The sequence below is a fragment of the Etheostoma spectabile genome, chromosome 11 (assembly GCF_008692095.1).
Source record: "Etheostoma spectabile isolate EspeVRDwgs_2016 chromosome 11, UIUC_Espe_1.0, whole genome shotgun sequence".
NCBI classification, from domain to species: domain Eukaryota; kingdom Metazoa; phylum Chordata; class Actinopteri; order Perciformes; family Percidae; genus Etheostoma; species Etheostoma spectabile.
The window spans coordinates 2,397,905-2,418,162 of NC_045743.1; the positions used below are offsets into that span (position 1 = coordinate 2,397,905).

At 41.4% G+C, this 20,258-nt stretch overlaps 1 protein-coding gene across 7 annotated transcripts in view; it reads right to left on the minus strand.

Moving 5' to 3' along the window:
• The window catches only part of itprid2 (ITPR interacting domain containing 2), a 35,384-nt gene that overhangs the window by 2,922 nt on the left and 12,204 nt on the right, over nucleotides 1-20,258 (minus strand). For 2 of the 7 annotated variants that reach the window (XM_032529110.1, XM_032529116.1), the window contains 15 exons: nucleotides 16,730-16,769; nucleotides 16,528-16,623; nucleotides 14,209-14,356; nucleotides 13,248-13,308; nucleotides 8,413-8,520; nucleotides 6,991-7,345; nucleotides 6,575-6,791; nucleotides 6,034-6,085; nucleotides 5,454-5,536; nucleotides 2,564-4,297; nucleotides 2,133-2,192; nucleotides 1,702-1,826; nucleotides 1,496-1,610; nucleotides 718-783; nucleotides 321-632 (listed from right to left, as the gene is read on the minus strand). In XM_032529110.1, the coding sequence (XP_032385001.1) occupies nucleotides 321-632; nucleotides 718-783; nucleotides 1,496-1,610; nucleotides 1,702-1,826; nucleotides 2,133-2,192; nucleotides 2,564-4,297; nucleotides 5,454-5,536; nucleotides 6,034-6,085; nucleotides 6,575-6,791; nucleotides 6,991-7,345; nucleotides 8,413-8,520; nucleotides 13,248-13,308; nucleotides 14,209-14,356; nucleotides 16,528-16,623; nucleotides 16,730-16,769 (3,572 nt within the window). The remainder of the gene's footprint in view (nucleotides 1-320; nucleotides 633-717; nucleotides 784-1,495; nucleotides 1,611-1,701; nucleotides 1,827-2,132; nucleotides 2,193-2,563; nucleotides 4,298-5,453; nucleotides 5,537-6,033; nucleotides 6,086-6,574; nucleotides 6,792-6,990; nucleotides 7,346-8,412; nucleotides 8,521-13,247; nucleotides 13,309-14,208; nucleotides 14,357-16,527; nucleotides 16,624-16,729; nucleotides 16,770-20,258) is intronic. The other 5 variants (XM_032529113.1, XM_032529114.1, XM_032529111.1 and 2 more) reach the window with 5 other exon arrangements.

Below are 20,258 nucleotides of genomic sequence, written 5' to 3' on the forward strand. Positions count from 1 at the left end.
CGTTGTGGGATTAATAAAGGATTTTGAATCTTTTGAACAGTCATAAGAAAGCCTTCTGCTGCTAGGTACCTTTTCTTTATCCTAAAACAGTGCTTGTGTATGACCCAACAATGTAAAAGGCAGTGTTTATTTTACCAACAAATCCTATGGCAAAAGAAATTTCATCAACTTTTTCACAACAAAAATAAGACTAAACAAAAAGAAACCTTTAAAAAAACAACTCAGAAACAGTTTCGATAATTTACATAATGACAATAATAAACACAAGGATTGACTCTTTAATCACCAAAGTACAAGTGAAAGTGCTGGTGGACTGTTACCTCTCTGATAAGCTGCTGCAGGTTCCCCACTCTGACTCCTCCTGCTGCTCCCTCCTCCTCTTGTACTTCTCGTCCTTCACCTCCTCCTCCTCCGTCCCTCTCTCCCTCCTTCTCTTCCTCAGTGTGTGTGTTGGGTCGAGGAGGGGGGGCAGGGTTTATGTTAATTGATGCCCGGTACACGCCTCCTCTCTGCTCGCCGCTTCCTCCTCGGACTGGACTGGAGGATCGGGAGGAGCAGTTGGTGGAGGGGGCGTTACCGTCGTAGCTGAGCTCAGACTGAAGGTAGAGCTGCTCTCTGAGCAGGTCTGACACCTGGACAAACAGAAAAAAGGTCATACAATATAATTGTGTGTGTGTGTGTGTGTGTGTGTGTGTGTGTGCGTGTGCGTGTGCTGACCGGCTCCATGGCTCTCAGTGCAGAGGCGGTGGACAGGCTGTCAACACTGCCGTCTCTATGGAGACTCTGGAAGAGAGCAGGTCACATCACGTCAAGTGAATCAGTTTAGTTTGAGATCAAACAATGTGTCTTAAAAAGGTTTTCAATAAACTTCTGCAGTAACCAGTGACCAGGCAAACGCATGTACATACTGTATAGATGTACTTTATATACCCGTTGGTGTTGTGTGTATATGCCTTGAACTGTGCCTGTATGTAGTGTGAATAAGTATTAATAAACCATATGGCGTCTCTATATGCATCTATACCCTGGGATGTGTGTGCATATATGTGTCTTGTGTGTGTGTGTGTGTATTCTGCGTTGTGTTTTGTGCTTGTATAACCTGTATAATATGTTTATACCCTCTTGTGTATACAGTGTGGGTGGTTTGTGTACTCAGGAAATGTTAGTGTTTTCCTGCATCCCTTTAACTGGCCAATAACATCTGAAGTGGGTGTTTCTCTCAGAAGCAGAGCGGAAAGGCGCTTCTGGGACGCTTCTTTAACATGCTGCTGTGCATCTGGTGGAATCACAAACATTGTCAGCTCTGGTGGCCGCGACGCAGCTGCGCCCGCTGGAAGCCTTGGTAATGTATTGTCACTGTTTTGAAATTATTAACTATTATTAAAATGCCACTATGAAAATGTCTCAAACGAAATACAGTCAGAATATCCTGAGTACCCAATGATGTGTGTGTTCTGCATGTATACCTTGCATTGTGTGTGTTGTGTGTATATACCCTGTGTTGTGTGTGATGTGTCACCTCCATCAGTCTGTCTTCCAGCTGTTGTTCCAGCTCCTGCAGTTCCTCTCTGACCGCCGACCTCAGAGACTGGAGCTGCTCCATATCCATCCTGCACACACACAAATGCACACCAGGTTTTTTTGTGCCACAAGTACATTTAGTCATACTGTGAAACATGTATCTGTTTGATTATGAATCACCTGTCGGCAGGGCTCAAGTGTTTGTAGACCAGAGCCTGCTGTCGGATAATTGACAACTCCAGGTCCATCATCTGACTGCGGAACAAGTTTAGACTTTGCCTCTTCTGCTTAAACTCAGCCAGAGACTGAAAATTGAGAGAAATAAAGTTAAACAAAGGTTAAGAATAAAACAGTCCAAATGCATCATACTGCAAACTAAGCGTAGGTCAATTTTAAGTTATGCAAAGCTAGTTTGTCAATTTATTATATAACAACTCCTTTGTATGACTGAGTCAGAGAACACATCTGCCTTCAAATGGAACTTGTGATTTTGTGTTTGTGTCATGGAAGTCAGGTAAAAGCTGTACAAAGTGAGATTTAAATAGACTTTATTTGCAGGAATAATTGCTGCTGGATTTAACACGCAGAAATTGAAGGAGTGAAGACGGTACCTGGTGGCTGGCCAGAGCTGCTCTGTGCTCCCTGAACGCGTCTGGAGTGTCGACTTGGTTCTACATGGAGAGGACAGTGATGTCAGGACAGGAAGTGGAACACAAAAAGCTGACGAAAGGATAAGTAAGAGCAAACCTAGTCCAAAATAAACAACAGGAAGTGATGTCATTGCACCTGGTGTTGGAGAGGGGTTTCAGGGGTCTAGAGCAGCAAGGAACAGCTGATCAAACGCAGTTTGACACTTAAGGAAATTGCCAAAGATTGTTGCCCCTCTAATGTTAGTATGCTAAATATGAAGCTATGAAAATAAAGCCAAAGTTGTAATACACTAAAGTTGTCATTTAAAGATAGTAAGACAACAATTTGACAAAAGAATGACAATTTACTACAGTTGAAGTGACAAGATCTGAAAGGACTGAAGAGAACTGACCCGGCTCAGACTCTGAACCGTTCCTCTGATGTCATGCAGAACTCTCCTCAGCTGCATCTCGGTGCTGGACGGGCCCTGGATGGGACCCGGACCTTGAGCAACATAAGGAGCCAGCCCCGGCTGGAGGCTGTGACCTGGGCTTAGGGTTGAGGCCAGGTCTGGCAAGAAACCTGGAGCAGGAGGAGCAAACCCCGGATGGAGGCTGTGTTCTGGGGCTAGGTGGGGAAAAGTCAGGTTTGGGTTCATGTTGTACCCTTGGTAGCCAAGGTAGGGCGAGGCAAACTGCGAGCCATGAGGAGTAGCATGGTAGGGTGACTGATGGCCGTATAGATGACTGTAGCCCTGGTGGTGCATTGCTGGCATTCTCGGATGCAGGTTGCCCAGACTGACGTGGTGAGGTGCCGTGGAAGTGGAGGGCTGATGAAAGTTGGAGAGGCTGTTGTGCTGGGGCAATGTGGGAGTTGTAGGTTGGTAGAGACTGTTTAGACTAGAATGGTGGGACAAGTTGTGGTGGTGAAGTAGGTTAGGAAGACTGGCATATGGATGGGGAGGGTATTGTGGAGGAGGGTTCAGCATGAAGGGGTATGGGCTAGCGTTAAGGCTGGGACTAGGATTGGGACTTGGGTTAACATACTCAGCGTTAGGATTAGGATAAGGACAACGGAACATCATCTGTCCTGGATTCCAATTTTGTTGGTTTTGGTTGGTGCTAATGTTCTGTTGGAACTGGCCTGGCTGCCGCTGATTGGACGAGAGATCAGGAACACTCTGGGTACTCCAGGAGGGGGAAGGTCCTCCTGGTGGAGGAGGGCTGCAGCTCTGCAGGGAACAGGTTGACCGCAACAGGTGGCGTGGGATAGGTTTAGGTGGGATGGGAGCTTCTGTGGGAAGCCTTAGTGGTTGGTTGATAGAGGCAGACGAGGAGGCAGGGTTTATAATCAGGGTAGACAGACAGTTGGTTTGTCCTTCCTCCTCCTCTACCTCTTCCCGGTCCCCTTCGGCCTCCTGGTTGTATTTGAAGGAGAACCTGGGCTGCGTGCAGGACACCTGACCTCGCCCAAACTGGATCCTGACAGAGGACACAACCCTGGAGGGCGAAAGGAGCGAGGAGGGCAGTGAAGATGACCGCTGCATAGGTACGCCGCGTCTTCCTCGTCCTCTGCCAGGGACTTGGGGCAAATCGGCGGACTGGGGGTCAACCCGCTGTCCAAGCCGGGTCAGCTGGCTCCGTTTGGCTCGAATCAGAGCGCTTAGAACTGGAGATGATGGAGCAGGAGGAGAACAAAGTGGAGAATCTTCCAAGAATGGATTGTCTTCTTGGGCCTCGTCCTCAGCACCCACTCCCTCTATGGGTGGTTCTGTGTCTGTAGCTGTCTCGGTCTGGTTCTGGATGTGTTGAGGTTCTTGTTCTACAGCGGACAAACTCTGGGAAATCTCCTGTTCTGGTTCTGGTTCAGCATCAGTCCGGTCCCCACTCTCAACTAGCTCCTCCTCCTGGGTACTATCCTGTGGCGTTTCCTTAAGTTTGTTCCTTGGGAGGTGGTGGGATGAGTACTGTGGAACCTGCTCTGAACTCCCATCAGCCCCAGCATCACTAGCAGTCCCCGCCTCTTCCTTTCTGCCATCTGGCAGGTTGAATGCTGGTTGGTCCATTGCGAGGGGCGTGGCCACATCCAATGAGGGGTGTGATGTCACAGTGGTCTCGCTGTCACAGCTGTCACTGCTCTCCTGCACCTGATCAAATTAATTAACAATCCATTAACAGTGGTGGATGAGGTACTCATATCCATAACCCTAACCCTACATTAAGTAAGAGTACCAATACAACAATGTCAAAATACTACAAAGTAAAGGTCCTGCATTCAAACTCCTTCTTAAGCCAAGGCACAGAAGTAAACGTATCCCTGTGGCTCATATGTTACAGAGGCATTAATGAGTAAGCGTCATTTTACTGTTGTAGCTGGTTGAGGTGGAGCTACTTTTGACAACTTTATATACAGTTAAGTAGTTTCATCCAGTGGTTCCCAATGTATAGGTCAATTATAAAATATCCAGTAAAATAAAGGCTTTTCAAATCATTTTGAAGAAGAGTGGCTTGGACTACCTTTGTTCTATACTTAAATGTTTTTTTGTTGTTGCTTTTTTGTGAAATATTAGATTATTTTACTTAATTTAACAAACAGTTATCTAAATAAAAACAGTGCAGAAGTTTAGTGGAGAAATCACTCACTGAACTGCTAAAAACTCATAAACACCAAATACTGCATGCATTTAATGACATGCTTTTCATTTAAAATGTTCATCTGAAAAGTTACGAGTAGCTGTGTCATAGTATAAAGTACAACATTTCTTAAAATGCACTGGAGTAAGTAAGTAGCATAGGACTGAAATACTCTATTAATGAACAAGTACAAAACCTTTATTAAGTACAGCACTTGAGTAAGTTTACACCACTGTTCATTGGTAATTAGAAAAATAAGTCTAATTAAGTTGTAGCAGCCTAATGAAGTTACCATGTAATTCAATTTGTTGAGTAATTTTCTGTGTCATAATGAAATGACTGGTTGGGATCTGTAATAATCTGTCTAAATTCAAAATCCCCAGTGCATAAACACAACTTGCAGTGCCTTGTACTCCACTGGACGAGGGGCTGAGGGTGTGGGGGACGGTGTTCACTCTGATGAATTGCAGACGGCAGACATATGAGAATCTGCAGCAGAGATAAATGTTCCAGACTGCCTTACAAGGTATGGAATCAGTTTCTTCCCCATGTGGTTAATCTGCAGGGATCTTTCTCCTCTTTGTTTTTTTACGAGTGGGTTCAAATAACTTAAAGGTTAAACTTGGTGATCAAAACTGGAATACAAGACTACAAAACAAAAACTCAAACCTTGAGGTTGCTGTTGGAGTCGGCGGAGGGCTCCTCAGCAAAACCACTGCTGTCTGACTGCTGACTGACTGTCCTTAACAGATCTGAGAGAGACACACTATGATTATTCCTGCAGTACACTGTCTATCCAGGTGATGGCAGAGTAGAATAATTTATATTGAGCATGAAGCGAGAACACAGTCAGTCGTCACTGAGGTCTTTCCTGAGACACAGGAAACATGTTCTTAGCATACAGACACATGCTGCAGATGTAAACTTGTATATATATATATATATATATATATATATATATATATATATATATATATATATATATATATTACAGTGCATAGGAATGCAGCAGTGTGCGAACAAACACTCAAAATATCAGACAAAAATTCTGCTTTTTTAAGTGTTTAATGTGGAAGGAAATGCTTTTGACACTTTTGTTAGACCTCAAAGATACACACATTACATTTTGGTGAGTGACAATGAATGTCTACATACCATTTGTGTGTTTCCAAGAAAACCCCAAAGTGAACTTTAAGTTAAGTCAAACATTAAGGTCAGAAATTGAAAACAGAGGAAAAGGTGAACTCACCAGTGGCTCTGGAAGTTTTGGGTGGCAGAGCCTCATCTTCGTTACTCTGAATCTGAAAGAACAAAAACAGACACTGGGTCTACATGCATCTTCATCAGGCTCCTCACAAGGTAAAAACAGCTGTAAAGGCCAATCCACACTGGTTTTATAGTCTTACAACGCTACTAGTTTGGGTCCTTTCTTTATTTTCTCCTCACATGACTTTAAATTGTAAGCTCCACAGGAAGCCGTACAAACAATACAAATCTCCTGCTGTCTCTATATATTGTGAAATAATTACAAGGTCAGCATTTTCACTGTGAGCTTTCTGGCTTCAGTATATGCTTATGTGGAAATGGACTTAATGAATCAACAAATAGAAGCAATGATGCTTTCTTAATGTATATACTTATATATCTTGCCCCAGACAAATACCCCTCATATTATTATTTAAAAACTGACTTTTTAAAAACAATAAAACCTAAAAAAGTAAAACAAAGAAAAATACAATAACTACAAACTCTAATGACTCTGGTAAGAAGAACCCAGGAGAACACTGTACCTCCTCCATGTCGAAAGAGTCTGTGTTTTCCATGCGAAGCTGGACCAGCTGGAGCGGAGCCAGGGTGGGAGGGGCTTTCTCTGGGGTAGAGGTCAGCTTCTCCTCCTCCTCTTTGACCACCTGGGTTCCTTCTTCTATTCTCCGACTGGTTGACTGAGAGTCAGATTCTGGTTGATGCTCTCCATTGGCTGTTGGTGCAGTTTTGTTCTGTTCAGGGCTGATGGGAATTAAGATGTTATGCCACAGTCAGAACAAAATCTGCTTCCCAACGAGTACTTTTACTTTGGTACTTTTATAACAACTTAAAATATTTTTACAATGTAGCGGTACTTTTAGCTAAGTATCTAAGTATTTCTCACACCAAGTGGTTTAAGTATTAGCTGGCTAACGTTAGCTACTGGCTTGTCCAGCAGTACCTGTCGTCTCCATCTCCGTTGATTTCCTCGGCGACCGTTGCCAGGGAATAGCTGTCTTTCTTGCGCATGGGTTTCGGGTTGACAGTCTCTGCCTGGAGGTCAGAGATTGTACTGCAGCCGTCCTCTTCTGGACCTGGGTGTGTGTGACCGTTGGTGTGGGTGTGATCAGGGGTTGCGTGTCCGTTCGGCGGTGTGTGTTGGTCGGACCTGTGCGCTTCAGGCGACTCGGAGGCGGCTGCGTACAGGTTGTGTTTGCTGAGCGTTTTCTTGAGGAGTTTGGCGACGTCCCGAGCCGAGCCGGTCCTCCTCAGAGGAGTAGATGACTCATCTCCCCCTCTTTCTCCTCCGTTTCCTGCTGAGATAAAAACATTTTAGAACAAAAACACTATCATTTAAATGTAGTGCTTGTTTTATATTATAAACTGTGACATAATATATTTTCAACTTATTCTTGGTCCACGGTATTTATACATATATGTATATGAGGGTATATGTGTATATATATGTGTGTATGTATATGTGTAGGTATGTGTTTATATATGGATATATATAGCAACAGAATTAGAAATATTGTAAATTGAAGGAATGCAAGAATTAAAGGGGTAGGAGTACATAAGTTTTACTTCTTCCTACTCCTTTTCGCACATGTGATAGAGGTATGTTAACACAGGAAAGAAGGGTACTTTGTTTGTTGTTTTTCTCTCCAATGTTTTTAAACATTGCTTTATTATTTCTTTTTATTATTTTGTATTTTATTTGTATATACTTTCTCTTGCATGTTCGAAATAAAGACATCAATCAATCAATCAATGGTAAAGACAAGACGTTATAGAGACGAAACAGACCTTTTGGAACTAAATTTCTATTAGTTTATAAGAAAGAGGTGACAAAAATAGAATTTGACAGTAAAAATCGAGACAAATTGTCAGTTAAATAAGAATCAATCTGACAGCAATTTGCTTACATTTGGTTTAAAATGCTCAAATTTGGTGTTAACAAAACGTGTTTTCATCAATTAAATTGTGTATTGATCTTCTGATAAGTAAATAAAATGCTCCTGGTTTTCGTTGACGACAACAAAACTGAAAAGTAAGTGAAGTAAAAAGGAGAATTAATAGTGACAAAATGCACATGGAACTCTCATCTATGACTATGAATACATCTAAAAAATAAATAACAAACAATATGTTTTTATTATCCATCTCTTCAAGTATTCAACTCTTGAAAAAAAGTCCAATTTGTTGTCTTTTGTAACTCACTATGATTCACCAATTGTAGTCTATATTCATCATATATCCTCAAAGGTTTTGTTTGCTATATAACAGTAAAACAAAATCAGTGTATGACTCCGTCAGTGGCTCTCTGCTTTAGTTTTATAGAAAAACTGTCCTACTGTGGCTTGGGTGTGGTTGCCCTGGTTACCTTGGTCCCTGGAGCTGATGCGTTGGACAGGCTGACCAGAAACCTGACTGTAGAGCTGGAAAAACTCGTTGGCTACTGTAGTCAAGACCTCGATTTGACGGAAACGACCTGAAGAGACAGAAACAAAACAACAGTTATAAAGTGCTTCACAGAGTCAAGATAAAGACAGAAAAGGCACAAACTAGGGGATGTAAACAAACGCTTCTGGAAATAAAAGATGCTTTTATTCTCTAAGATTTTCAAAAAGGCTGTTCCTAACCTGCTCCTTTAAGTGCAATGAATGACATGGAGTAGATCAGAAGACAATTTAGTTAAAAGCGTAAACATGTCCACATCCAGCAGCGCTCTTCCTCCTCTGAGCCAGTTCAAATACCTCTGCTGGTTGGATGTTTCCTGGTGTCTCGGAACTTGCTTTTAAAGCACTACCCCCAAAAACTTCTTCTTTTTCTTCAAAACAGTATAGACTCTACCAATGAGGTTCAGGTGCAGTTTGTCAGGTATCAAGAAGCTTCTGGAGATGGTGTCAGCGACTTCAAAATTGACAGATGGTTGTGATTGCGATACACTGTATTGTGCTCTAAAATTACAATCCCTAACCCTAACCCGCCAATTCATTCATACTATTAGAAACATTAAATACCACTGGCTGATTCTTACGTTTAATTCACAAAACTAGGGGATTCAATAATTATCTGCAATAACAGCTTCATGTTGGGACTGGACACAGACGTCAGAGACACTCTTCCCTCCCTCCCTCCCTCCCTCCCTCTTCTGTGGTTATGTAAATCAAGCTGTCAGTCTTGTCTCTAACAGGATGATGACTTGCATACTTTCCTTCCTTCTGCACTCGTCTGTCCACCCCTTGCTGTCTAAATACTTGTCAGTCTGTTATGAAACACCGACATCTGTCTTTTGTCTGTCCCGCTGTAAACGCCACATAACTCCCTCTAAAATGTCATCACCTGAAATCTATAGCAGAGGTTTGCTCGCTCTTATTCTATCACATCTAATCTAATTCTGACCTCTAACTCCTTTATTAAAAAAAACAAACAATTAAATTTAAAAATTAAAAAAAAAAAAGACTTGTGGTTGATACATTTCATTGGCGGCATTCAGTCATTCCAACTCCAATTTTGAAGATTTTTATTGTTGTATAATCTTAAATGAAGGACTGAAATTTCTTTAATGGATGAAAGAAAACAAATGAAAGTAATCCATTAAGGAAGTTGTCTACACATCCATAAATACATAATTATTTTATGCTTATTCTGCATTTTTTTTCATGGTGTAAACATTGCACACTACCTAACTGGTACCAAATAGCCGACAGACCAAGTTAGCAGCTAGCTGGTGAAGAACATTTAGCAGGTAAAACAAATGTTTTTCTCAGGAATTGGTGGAGACCAAACTGAAGCTAAAAGGAGATTGAACATTGGACTTTGGCGACGGCTGATGGATGCTAATGTTTCTTTTTGTCTGCTTGATGTTGACCTGGGCAACTGTTTGCTAAAATGTTATCCAGAACAACTTTTACAAATTGATTTTATGCCACGGTGAAGTTTTCAGCTTGTTCTATTACCCCAAAAGTAAATGAGCACCTTCTTAACAAGCTGCAAATATTTCAAAAGAAGCTACAAATAAATAAGATAAACCTCTATTTAAAACACATAGTAAACAAATTATTCTGTTCAAGCTAGTCAGTCAGTCATACAGTTTAGTTTTTTCAGCCACATCTGGACATGACTACAGAAAGTCTTATTACAGCAGCTGTGTGTGATGATAGTAATACTGTGTGAGTCTGTTTCCTGCTGACTGCTGACTCCACACTAATGCTCATTCTGAAGATCCTAAAACAGGAAGTGAGGAATAAAAGAAAACAACCCAAACTCTCTTTTCTCCCTTCATCCCAAGAGATTCGAGCAGATGGTGAGAACGGAGCTTACATAACAAACAACAACAATGTCACACACACACACACACACACACACACACACACACACACACACACACACACACGGGATCCGGGGAACCGATGGAACAGTATGAGAATGTTCTGGAAAAGAAAAAAAGCTTCTAGAAAGCACAGACGGTCCAGAGACTGTTAAAGGAGCCGTTAACAGTTCACTTTAAAAAAATCAAAACAGATCCAGTTGGGATCTGGGTCACTGCAGTTTTTCGTAAAGTTAGTTAGCAGTTAGTTTTAAACCAAAACACGTCCTACGTCAGGCTTAATCAGAAAGCAATCCGCAAAGTCACACAGCATTTTCAATTCTAATTATGTGTATATTAATGTATCCTGGTGCTATCCATTAATCAATTTCCCATAGAAGGAACCTTTTTGATACTACCACTTAGAGGTGCCAATGTTTTTTTGTTTTGTTTTGGGTTTTTTTAAGTGATGGAAGTTAGTGATTTAGTGAAGAGAATTCTGACAGGGAACAGGCCCTTGAATTTTCTCTCAGCGGACCTTTTAATGATTTATGTCATCATGAGCCATTTTTCTGCCCGACAAACTAAATGTTGGCTCTCTTCTCTCCTCCTGAATCAGTTAATTGAGCTTCAGTCAGCGTGCAACAGTACGTGACTCATTTATTTATCTGCAGATAACAAGAAAACTAGGCCGTCATCCTGAGATAAGCAGAGGGAAACAATATGTACATGTTCCCATAATGCACTGTGACAGTAATCCAAAGCTTTAGCAGATTTAAAAGACATCTCAATCCCAAACAAACTGCAAGACTGATCAGAAATCCATTTGTTTATCAGTGTCAACAAATAAAATGGCTTAGTCTTTAATGTGGCTGTTCATGGACTTGGACAAAATAATCAAAGAATAAATCTGCACCCGGGATAGTGACAAGAACGGACTCTTGAGTACATTATTTTGTTATGTTTTAACTTCCTGTTTATGCCAGAAGTGGGAATGTGTCAAATGTGACAAACATCGACTGATAATACACCAGTTCTCCCACACAGGATCAGCAGTTCATGTTACTGTTAAAATAGCCATGGTAACTGGTCAGATTGTGTTGGTATTTGTGTTTTTTTGTTTTATGTGTTTATAACAACAAGATATTATAACAGCTGTCTGAGTGGCAGTTTAAAATGTGTGTCAACACAATATTTCTTAATCATAAACGCAGAGACACAGTGCAAACACATGTAGTTATACTATTACACACCGTCCGGTTTACTGTGACATGGGCTTATTATTATTGTGTAACAAGCTGATTATTTTTTATTTCATATCTGTGGTGATGTGTGGGTGTCAGGTCAGATGTAGTCTTGTACATCGACAACGTTTCACTTCCGGGATTGTTCATGTGCTGCTGGAAATTCATCTGGAAGTCCGTCACCCTCAGCTTTCTTACAGTATGTGTTGGCATTCTAAACTCTGGTCAATTCATGAGGTCTATGGTTACCTGGTCCTCAGATCTCTGCAGGATAAATCCAGACAGCTAGCTAGATCTGTCCAATCTGAGTTTTCTCTCACACGACTAAAACAACTTTTGAACAAACACATGTTCCACCAAAACAAGTTCCTTCCCAAGGCTATTTTGCTCCGTCCGGGGATTAGCAGCGCCCAAGACGATTGTGATTGGTTTAAAGAAATACCAGAGCACGCTTTTCTCCCATCCTGGAATGCTGTGTGGACTAGCCAGACCCTCCTCTGCAACACTGTGGAGGAAGGTCCGGCATTGCAAGACTAGATTAGATGACATCCTCAAAGATGTACTGACAAATGTATGCTAGGCTATGGTAAGGACCGCAAACTTTTACTTGTATTCACTAAAGCCAGCAACAGATTAAGAGGCAAAACCAGAGATGGAACAAATCAAATAACGGGCAGCCGGCATTGAGGTTAATAAGACTTGGAAAACTGGTGCATGCTATTGTGGCAAAATATAAATCTGCTGCACTGAACAGCATAAAAAAATATTCAAAGATCAGAGACACAATCTCTAGTCAATACCTAATTATTCCATGTTGAATTGCAAATGTTTAGACTGCTCATCTAAACAACATTCATTAACTGATTTCAAACTAGAGCCAAAACAGCCATTTAATTATAAAATCAAAGTAGTACTTTCAGCTATGGAGTGAATCATCTTCTCACACACAGAAGATCTTTTTTTCCAGCACCAAGACAGTTAAACTGTCAAGAAGAAGAGAATCAGCTGTGTGTTGGTGTGTGTGTGTGTGTGTTGTGTGTGTGTGTGTGTGTGTGTGTGTGTGTGTGTGTGTGTGTGTGTGTGTGTGTGTGTGCGCGACTGTGTGTGTGTGTGTGTTCAATTAGGGAGCCAGTATCTTCATACAAACACAAGTTTGAAAGTAAAAAGAGGCCAGGATGTTAGCAGAGCAGGTCTGTGTGTGTGTGTGTGTGTGTGTGTGTGTGTGTGTGTGTGTGTGTGTGTGTGTGTGTGTGTGTGTGTGTGTGTGTGTGTGTGTGTCTCTCTCTCTGGGACAAACAGATCTTTGTCCTTACTGGCGGTGTTGTCCAGGCAGTTGGCAGAACAGCTAAAGGGGCTACAGGACCCCACATAACACCATAATAATACTGGACACACGCGCACTCACGTGCACGCACACACACGCACACACACGCATTTACCATTACACTTACACTTTAAGCTTCACATCCTCTGTCTAATGTTTCTGAACATGAACCTTCTGATCACTAACATTGTTTACCATCCATCTGCAGAACTGAAGTGTTTGGGTGTTGTTGCCCTTCTGAAAATGACTACAGTAGAACACACTGTTGAGAATGTAGAGTACAGTCATAAACACCAGAACAGATGCAGGATTACTGGAGACAGTATGAAGGTACATACTAGTCAGAGCGTAGTTGGGGTTTTCCACTTCCATTCGCTGCAGCTGAGCTCCCAGGTAGACCTGCAGGTGAACCATGGGAAGTGATGTGATTATAAAACAGTTATATATATATATATAGTATAAAACAGATTAATGGTGCAACGCAGGCATCCGACTAAAATATCTCCGGACACAATTGGATGAACCTACAACCAATCAGAGCAACGAAACATGTGACGTAAAGATGAACGGTACATGCATGTGGGGTCAGTTTTCAAGTAGGAAAAAAAGGCGTCCTGTTCACGAACTTTCTCAAATTACAGCTTAACAGTACACTGAAATGTCTTTCTGAAACCATCTGAGGTGGGAAGTAGGCAAGACAGTGATAGAATCTTGATGTTTGATCTGAGTTGGGTGCGCCTGGTGCTTTGCGCTGGACGAACCAACAGGACGGTGATCATCGCTTGTAACTCGCCCACAGTTTGATAAACTGTTGCGATTGGTCCGCCAAGGCCAAGTTGGCTGGAAATTTGTCTGAACGGGTAGGGAGGCCAGAAGCATCAGCCATATCAAATGGAAGATGCTCTCGCAGATTTGTCTGGGTCCCAGGCTCATGAGTTTCACCGCAGCTTGGCAAAACTAAACAGACACATTTTTTAAGGGAGTTTTGGTGCTTTGTAGCCACCACTTTGGTCCAGACTAAAATATCTAAAACACTATTGAATAGATTTTCATGACATTTGGTAGAGACATGCATGGTCCAGAGAGGATAGATCCTTTCATGATCCCCTGACTTTTCCTGTAGTGCCAACTGCATGTCAGTGCTTTCACTTATCCAGTGAAATATCTCATAAATCCTGAAACATCTACTAGATGGATTGGTACATTTTGTACAGCCTTTTATGAGAGGAAGAATCATAGACTTTGGTGATTTGCTGAGTTTTAATTTATACCTACACCACACACTACTGTCGTCAGTACCTTGATGTCGATGCCCCGCGCTGTAGAGATGTTGCTGAAGAAACGGGAGGGAACCTTTGAGGCTAGGTCGGGTTCTTCTCGACCAAAACCGAGATTTAAAAGGATTTCTTCAGGGTCCTCCTCGTACAGGTCAAGCAGCTCTGACACACTGGGGACGGACGGACGGACGGACACACACACACACACACACACACACACACACACACACACACACACACAACCACACACACACACACACCACACAACACACACACACACACACACACACACACACACACACACACCACAGTCAGTAGATCAGTCAATTAGCTAGTGATTTAGTCTGCTGGATAAGGAGGGTCTCCTCTGGGTGCTTCTCTGACTGTTCCCACACCTCTGAAACACTACAAAAACACAGACAGCCAGTTAGTACTTCTCTCACACCGCTTTCTGTTAGTGGGTTATTCTGTTAATGAGAGAGTTAGGTAATTATCTAGTTATTAAGGTAGTTTAATAAGTGTGATGGCTCAACCTCTCTGGAGATTGCAACAATGATATGCCCCTCCCCAACTCCACCTAGAGGAAGACGAGACCAGAAGGAACCTAACCAACATCAGAGAATCAGTCCCTGCAGGAACTCACAAAGTTGTTTTGTGACTATTGAAGCCCAATGACAACATGCAGCCATTGCCGTAACTTGCTGTATTATTAAAAACTGCTGATTGCAAATTCATTTTAGGCACTTGATAGTTAATAAGAAAAACTTGACTATGAGAACACACAGTTGAATGCTAAAGTGACATAGTGGTGCTTGAGAAGGCAACAACAAACAACAAAGTCCTCGCCACCATAGTTACAATAAATGTATAAACATAGGTTTTGCATTGGATTATGTTTATGTGCAACACTGTGGTGGTTGGTTAATTTCTTTTAGCATTCTTTGAGCTTGGCCATTTTGTGCAGAAGAATTGTGTCTATATGGGTAAATGTGGGTATTTTGTAAGATGTAGTAAGCCTAGGTTTGCATTGAAATAACATCCATCTATCCATCCATCCATCTATCCATCCATCCATCCATCTTCGTCTGCTTATCCGGTATCGGGTCGCGGGGGCAGCAGCTCCAGCAGGGGACCCCAAACTTCCCTTTCCCGAGCTACATCAACCAGCTCCGACTGGGGGATCCGGAGGCGTTCCCAGGCCAGGTTGGAGATATAATCCCTCCACCTAGTCCTGGATCTTCCTCAAGGCCTCCTCCCAGCTGGACATGCCCAAACAACCTCAACTGGCTCCTTTCAATGCGAAGGAGCAGCGGCTCTACTCCGAGCTCCTCCCGGATGACTGAGCTTCTCACCCTATCTCTAAGGGAGACGCCAGCCCCCCTCCTGAGAAAACCCATTTTGGCCGCTTGTACCCTGGATCTCGTTCTTTTGGTCATGATTCAAATAACAGAAAACCTTTTTCCCCCTTTTGTTTTGGTATTGAGGGTCCTGTATCCCAAAACTGCTATGAGCTGCTATGGCAGCAGTTTTACTGAGGTTTGAAATATGTTTGTAATGGAGTTTAAGTGGCTCCATGGAACATCACTGCTTTACATGAATTGAGCACACTCGGAAACATGACATTTGTGTCAATCGGCTACAAACCTTTGTCCCACTGAACAGAACCCAGGAGTCTCTCAAACCTTGTATCAATACCATAAAACTAAGGATGGATTACCCATGATCCAACACTCATTGCCCACTATGAACCATTAAACACAATACACCATTCCCCTTCCAACTGCTGGAGCACCGCCCGAACCCTAGCACCATTATCCGGGCCTCCTATTCTGACCCCATCTCTGCTCACCCACCACCACCACCAGTAAATCAGCCTCCCATAAGACTCTCCACCACAGACACTTAGTGCAACACTAAATTGACAGAAATTAACATAATTGATTTCATTAGTTTATTGACCCACCTGCTTCAATGATGAAGATCTAAAAAAGTTTAAATCGCAAATGTCTGCTGTTTTATTATTATTTATTATTATAGAATATAACAAGTTCCAACGACAATGACCGGTAATTTTTCAAGAATGCATAACATGAAAACATATTTTTTTCCTTTAACTAAACTCATGTCCCTTTCATAACTCATGAACCATTTGTTGTAGACATCACTGCACTCAGCAGAGTTTCTTTTTCATTAGTGACGTTTTTTCCCACCTCCTATCCTTTAGCCACGTCCCGTTTCATACCTCCATACAGGAAATAAAGTGGTCTCTATCTAAGCTCACTGTTTTGCTTCCTGCAGAAACCTTCATGAGTCTGACTGAAGACTGATGACGAGAACTAACCTGGAAACAGTGCTGCTCTTCCCTGATCCTGTGGAGTTCATACTTCTTGCTCTCTCTTTATACTGATTCCTCTTCTGATCCGCCGCAAGACCAGAACTACACATTCACATACACACAGAAGCATTAACACACATACACAGTTATCAACCAGTTGTCAACTTTATTTACTGAATGTAGAGAAGAAAATAAAAAGTGAACTCACCAGGATTCAGTTTTATTGTTATTGGACTGAAGATGGTTGGCTGCGGAATAAAAAAAAAATTATTATTACTAACAGAGTTTACATCTCTGTCCTGCATTTTATAGGATTTTGGAAAGGTCACATTCCAGCTACCCCAGCTAACGTTTACAGAGCGTTTGCTAAACACATCGGTTAGTCCTCATCCTCAAATTCTTTTCTACTTTAACGTTAAAAGTGAAACATACGGTTTGAAAATATGAACAAGTATGTGAGTGAAGAAGCCAAACAGGGGTTATGTTAGAACACAATAATCAACTGAGGATGTTGACTTTTTGCCTGGGACAAGCAGCTGTAGCTCCAGTCTTGTAGCATAATATGAAGTGTATGTAGCCAAGAGCATATTAAAGACACTTTTACAAGATTCTCGTTTTAAAACGAGTCAGCTGGAAACAATTCAAGGTCATCCAAAGCTGGCGTTTTCAGCCAACTCCGGTAGCGAACAGCACTTCCTTTAGCTAGCTAGCTTTAACAGACAAAAACAGCCAGTGACCGTTTCAGTGAGCATGGTCAACAGTCGTCAGTTAAAGGTCCAATGTGTGGCAATTTCTCCCATCTAGCGTTGATATTATATATCTCAAATCTCAATCAACTCTCTCGCACCACGCAGCTCCAAGTACAAGTCACAGGTACGGTAGCTTTCACACTTCAAAAAGCCGGTCTTTTGCTTTTTTCAATATCCGTTTTCTTTTTTCTGGGCAAAGAAGAAGACTCCAGTTCCTGAAATTTGAATTTTAAATAGAGTTAGGATTTTGAGTTTGGTTCTCCTTGTTTTCTTCTTTAAAGTTGTCAGGGCCGGGAAACAACGATAGCCATTAGCAGATTCGCGGCACCTGTGAGTTTATCTTGTGACAGAAAAAATTTAAAAGGAGGAGCAGTATGTCCCTCACCAGCTAACGTATTTCAAGATGGCGCATGAATATGGAACGTCTAAACCAGTAAATGAAAATGAAAATGTAAAATTTCAAGCCAATAGGAATACTTTTTTTAATTTATGGTGGTGGTAAATATTGATGAACAGGACAAGTTTGTGAATGGGCAACACATTTACTAAAAACTGAACACTGAAGCAGGTTCAAATTAATTCTGTCAGAGAACAAAAATGACTCCTCATAACTAACTGCTGTTGTTTTCTTTTTCCATTTAAAGGAACCTGTTGGGACCTGCCATTCTGCCACTGTGTGTCTCTGAGTGTCTCTCTCTTTCTTTTCTACTTAATTTAAGCTGAATTTCTTTTTCCTTCTTTAAATCCACAGTGTTTTCTTCTGATTGAAAGGAGACCCATGTGACATCAACTCTTCCTACTCTAATTCACTGACTCACTTCAATCCTATTCACCCTGAATCCTTTAATTAACAAATTCATTTTCATCCTATTTTCTACGAGACACTTTAATCCCCTCCTGTCCTGTCCTGATAATGTGTGACATCATTACAGCTCATTAGGATGTGTCCATACATGGCATCTCCAAAGTCTTCTGCACCACTAAAGCTTCTTCTGGCGAATGTCATTCTCAACATGATCACGGCACTTAGTGTCAGGACATAACAACATTAGGCGAGATTTAGGTTGATGACAAGAAGTAGCCAGAGCCACTCAACTAAAGAGGTTTTCAACAAAAACTTCACCCGAATCATTCACCCATAACCTTTTCATCCTAATGTAACTTCCACATAAACACAGGGCCAGTTAGCTCAAATGGATACAGGTTGTAAGTCTACAAAGGCTGTGGTGCGTGAAGATAAAACATGATGCAAACTTTAGAGGCAGCAGGAATGTATAGAAACTCAAACTATTACTCACTCAAACTATAACTATTAGTTACTGTCACTTGTCTATTTAATTTATTTTTACACATTTTAATAATTCCTATTTTATATTTTTTGCCATCTGATCCACTAAATTCTACATTTATTTGTACACATTTACTTAAAGCGGCTAGAGCCATTTATATATTTTTATTTTAACAATGGATCACACAACTAGTAGCAGCAGTATGAAAGGGGTCGCTCACAGAGAGGAACCCACAGAACATTTCCCTCTGACTCAGAAGTTTTCTCATTTTTGGAAAAAACAGAAATCAGCAGGGACAGATTAGATGAACTGTAGCTAATTAACTAATCATCTCAGCAACAGCCAATAAAGAAAAGTTTGTCTGTTCTTTGATTAACAATCTTTCAGCTGCAGCTGGTGACTGAACTCAGCAAAAGAGTGTTTGCGGGTGAAAAGACACTCCGTCACACCACTGTAACCAACTGGCGACTGCTGATCAACTGATCACCTCACGTTGAGATTTAAGAATCTCCCAGTTAAACTTCTACCTTCAGTATTTGGAGTAAGTAACTGGTGAAGAACAGTAGGCTACAGTTGTTAATTAAATGAGTCTGTAGTGTTTTGGCTTTGTCAGCCAACAAAAGGCGATTAAACAGTTGTAGTTATTTTAGGCTTTAATTACTCACAAGTGTTGAAGAGAAGTGTAACAAAGATATTATACATGCCAGTCAGATGACTGCAGGCTTTTATTCTGAATAAGGCAAAAAATCTGGCATACAACATGAAGATTGTACTATTGTTGTGCAGGACAAAAATATTTCCCGAGAAGAATTTGGGCAAGGTGTTTCCATGTAAGCAAAACATTTACTAACTAAAAGAAATATTATTATTATTATTACTAAAATATAGAATTACTTGTTAATTAATAATTAATTCTAAAATGATCAGAAACTCATAATTTCCGAAGATTGGAGTGACAGCTAAAGAGCAGCTGTTGTATGCAATTACGTGAAGTTAACTGTATATATGTGTATGTAACTATATAATGTAACTAAACTGTGTCAGAGGCTGCCGTTCCTGAACAAGGGGTCTCTGATCAAATCTATACAACCTGTGGCCTCTCAGCATCAACTCATTAGCATCTATTCAGTCCCAGATTCCACCAGGTGACCCTTTGCACACACACACACACACACACACGTCAGTGTTTAGTGCTTAAACATAAAGCCATTACAGTCTATTGTTAACTCAATGACACATACACCGTCTTGTTATCAGAGTCGTTACTGACGTATTCACAGCAGTTCAGAGGAGTGATGAAACAACACACACACACACACACACACACACACACACACACACACACACACACACACACACACACCACACACACACACACACACACACACACACACACACACACAACACACACACACACACACACACACACACACACACACAACAGTCAGTCATGCATGCAGTGTGTTTCCACACCTCTGTGATTGTTGGCTTTTCCCCTTCAGTAAGCACTTGCACCGAGGAATGAAGATCAAGCGGTGTATCGCTGTGTATCGCAACATGTTCTGCTGATTCTATTGACAGTGTTTTGTTTGTCAAACATCTTCATTTACACACATCTAATCAAGCTGCATTCTCGTCAAATCTAAGGATTTTTGTGCAACACGCAAAGGGTCTTATAATACTCATGATGCTTATAGTT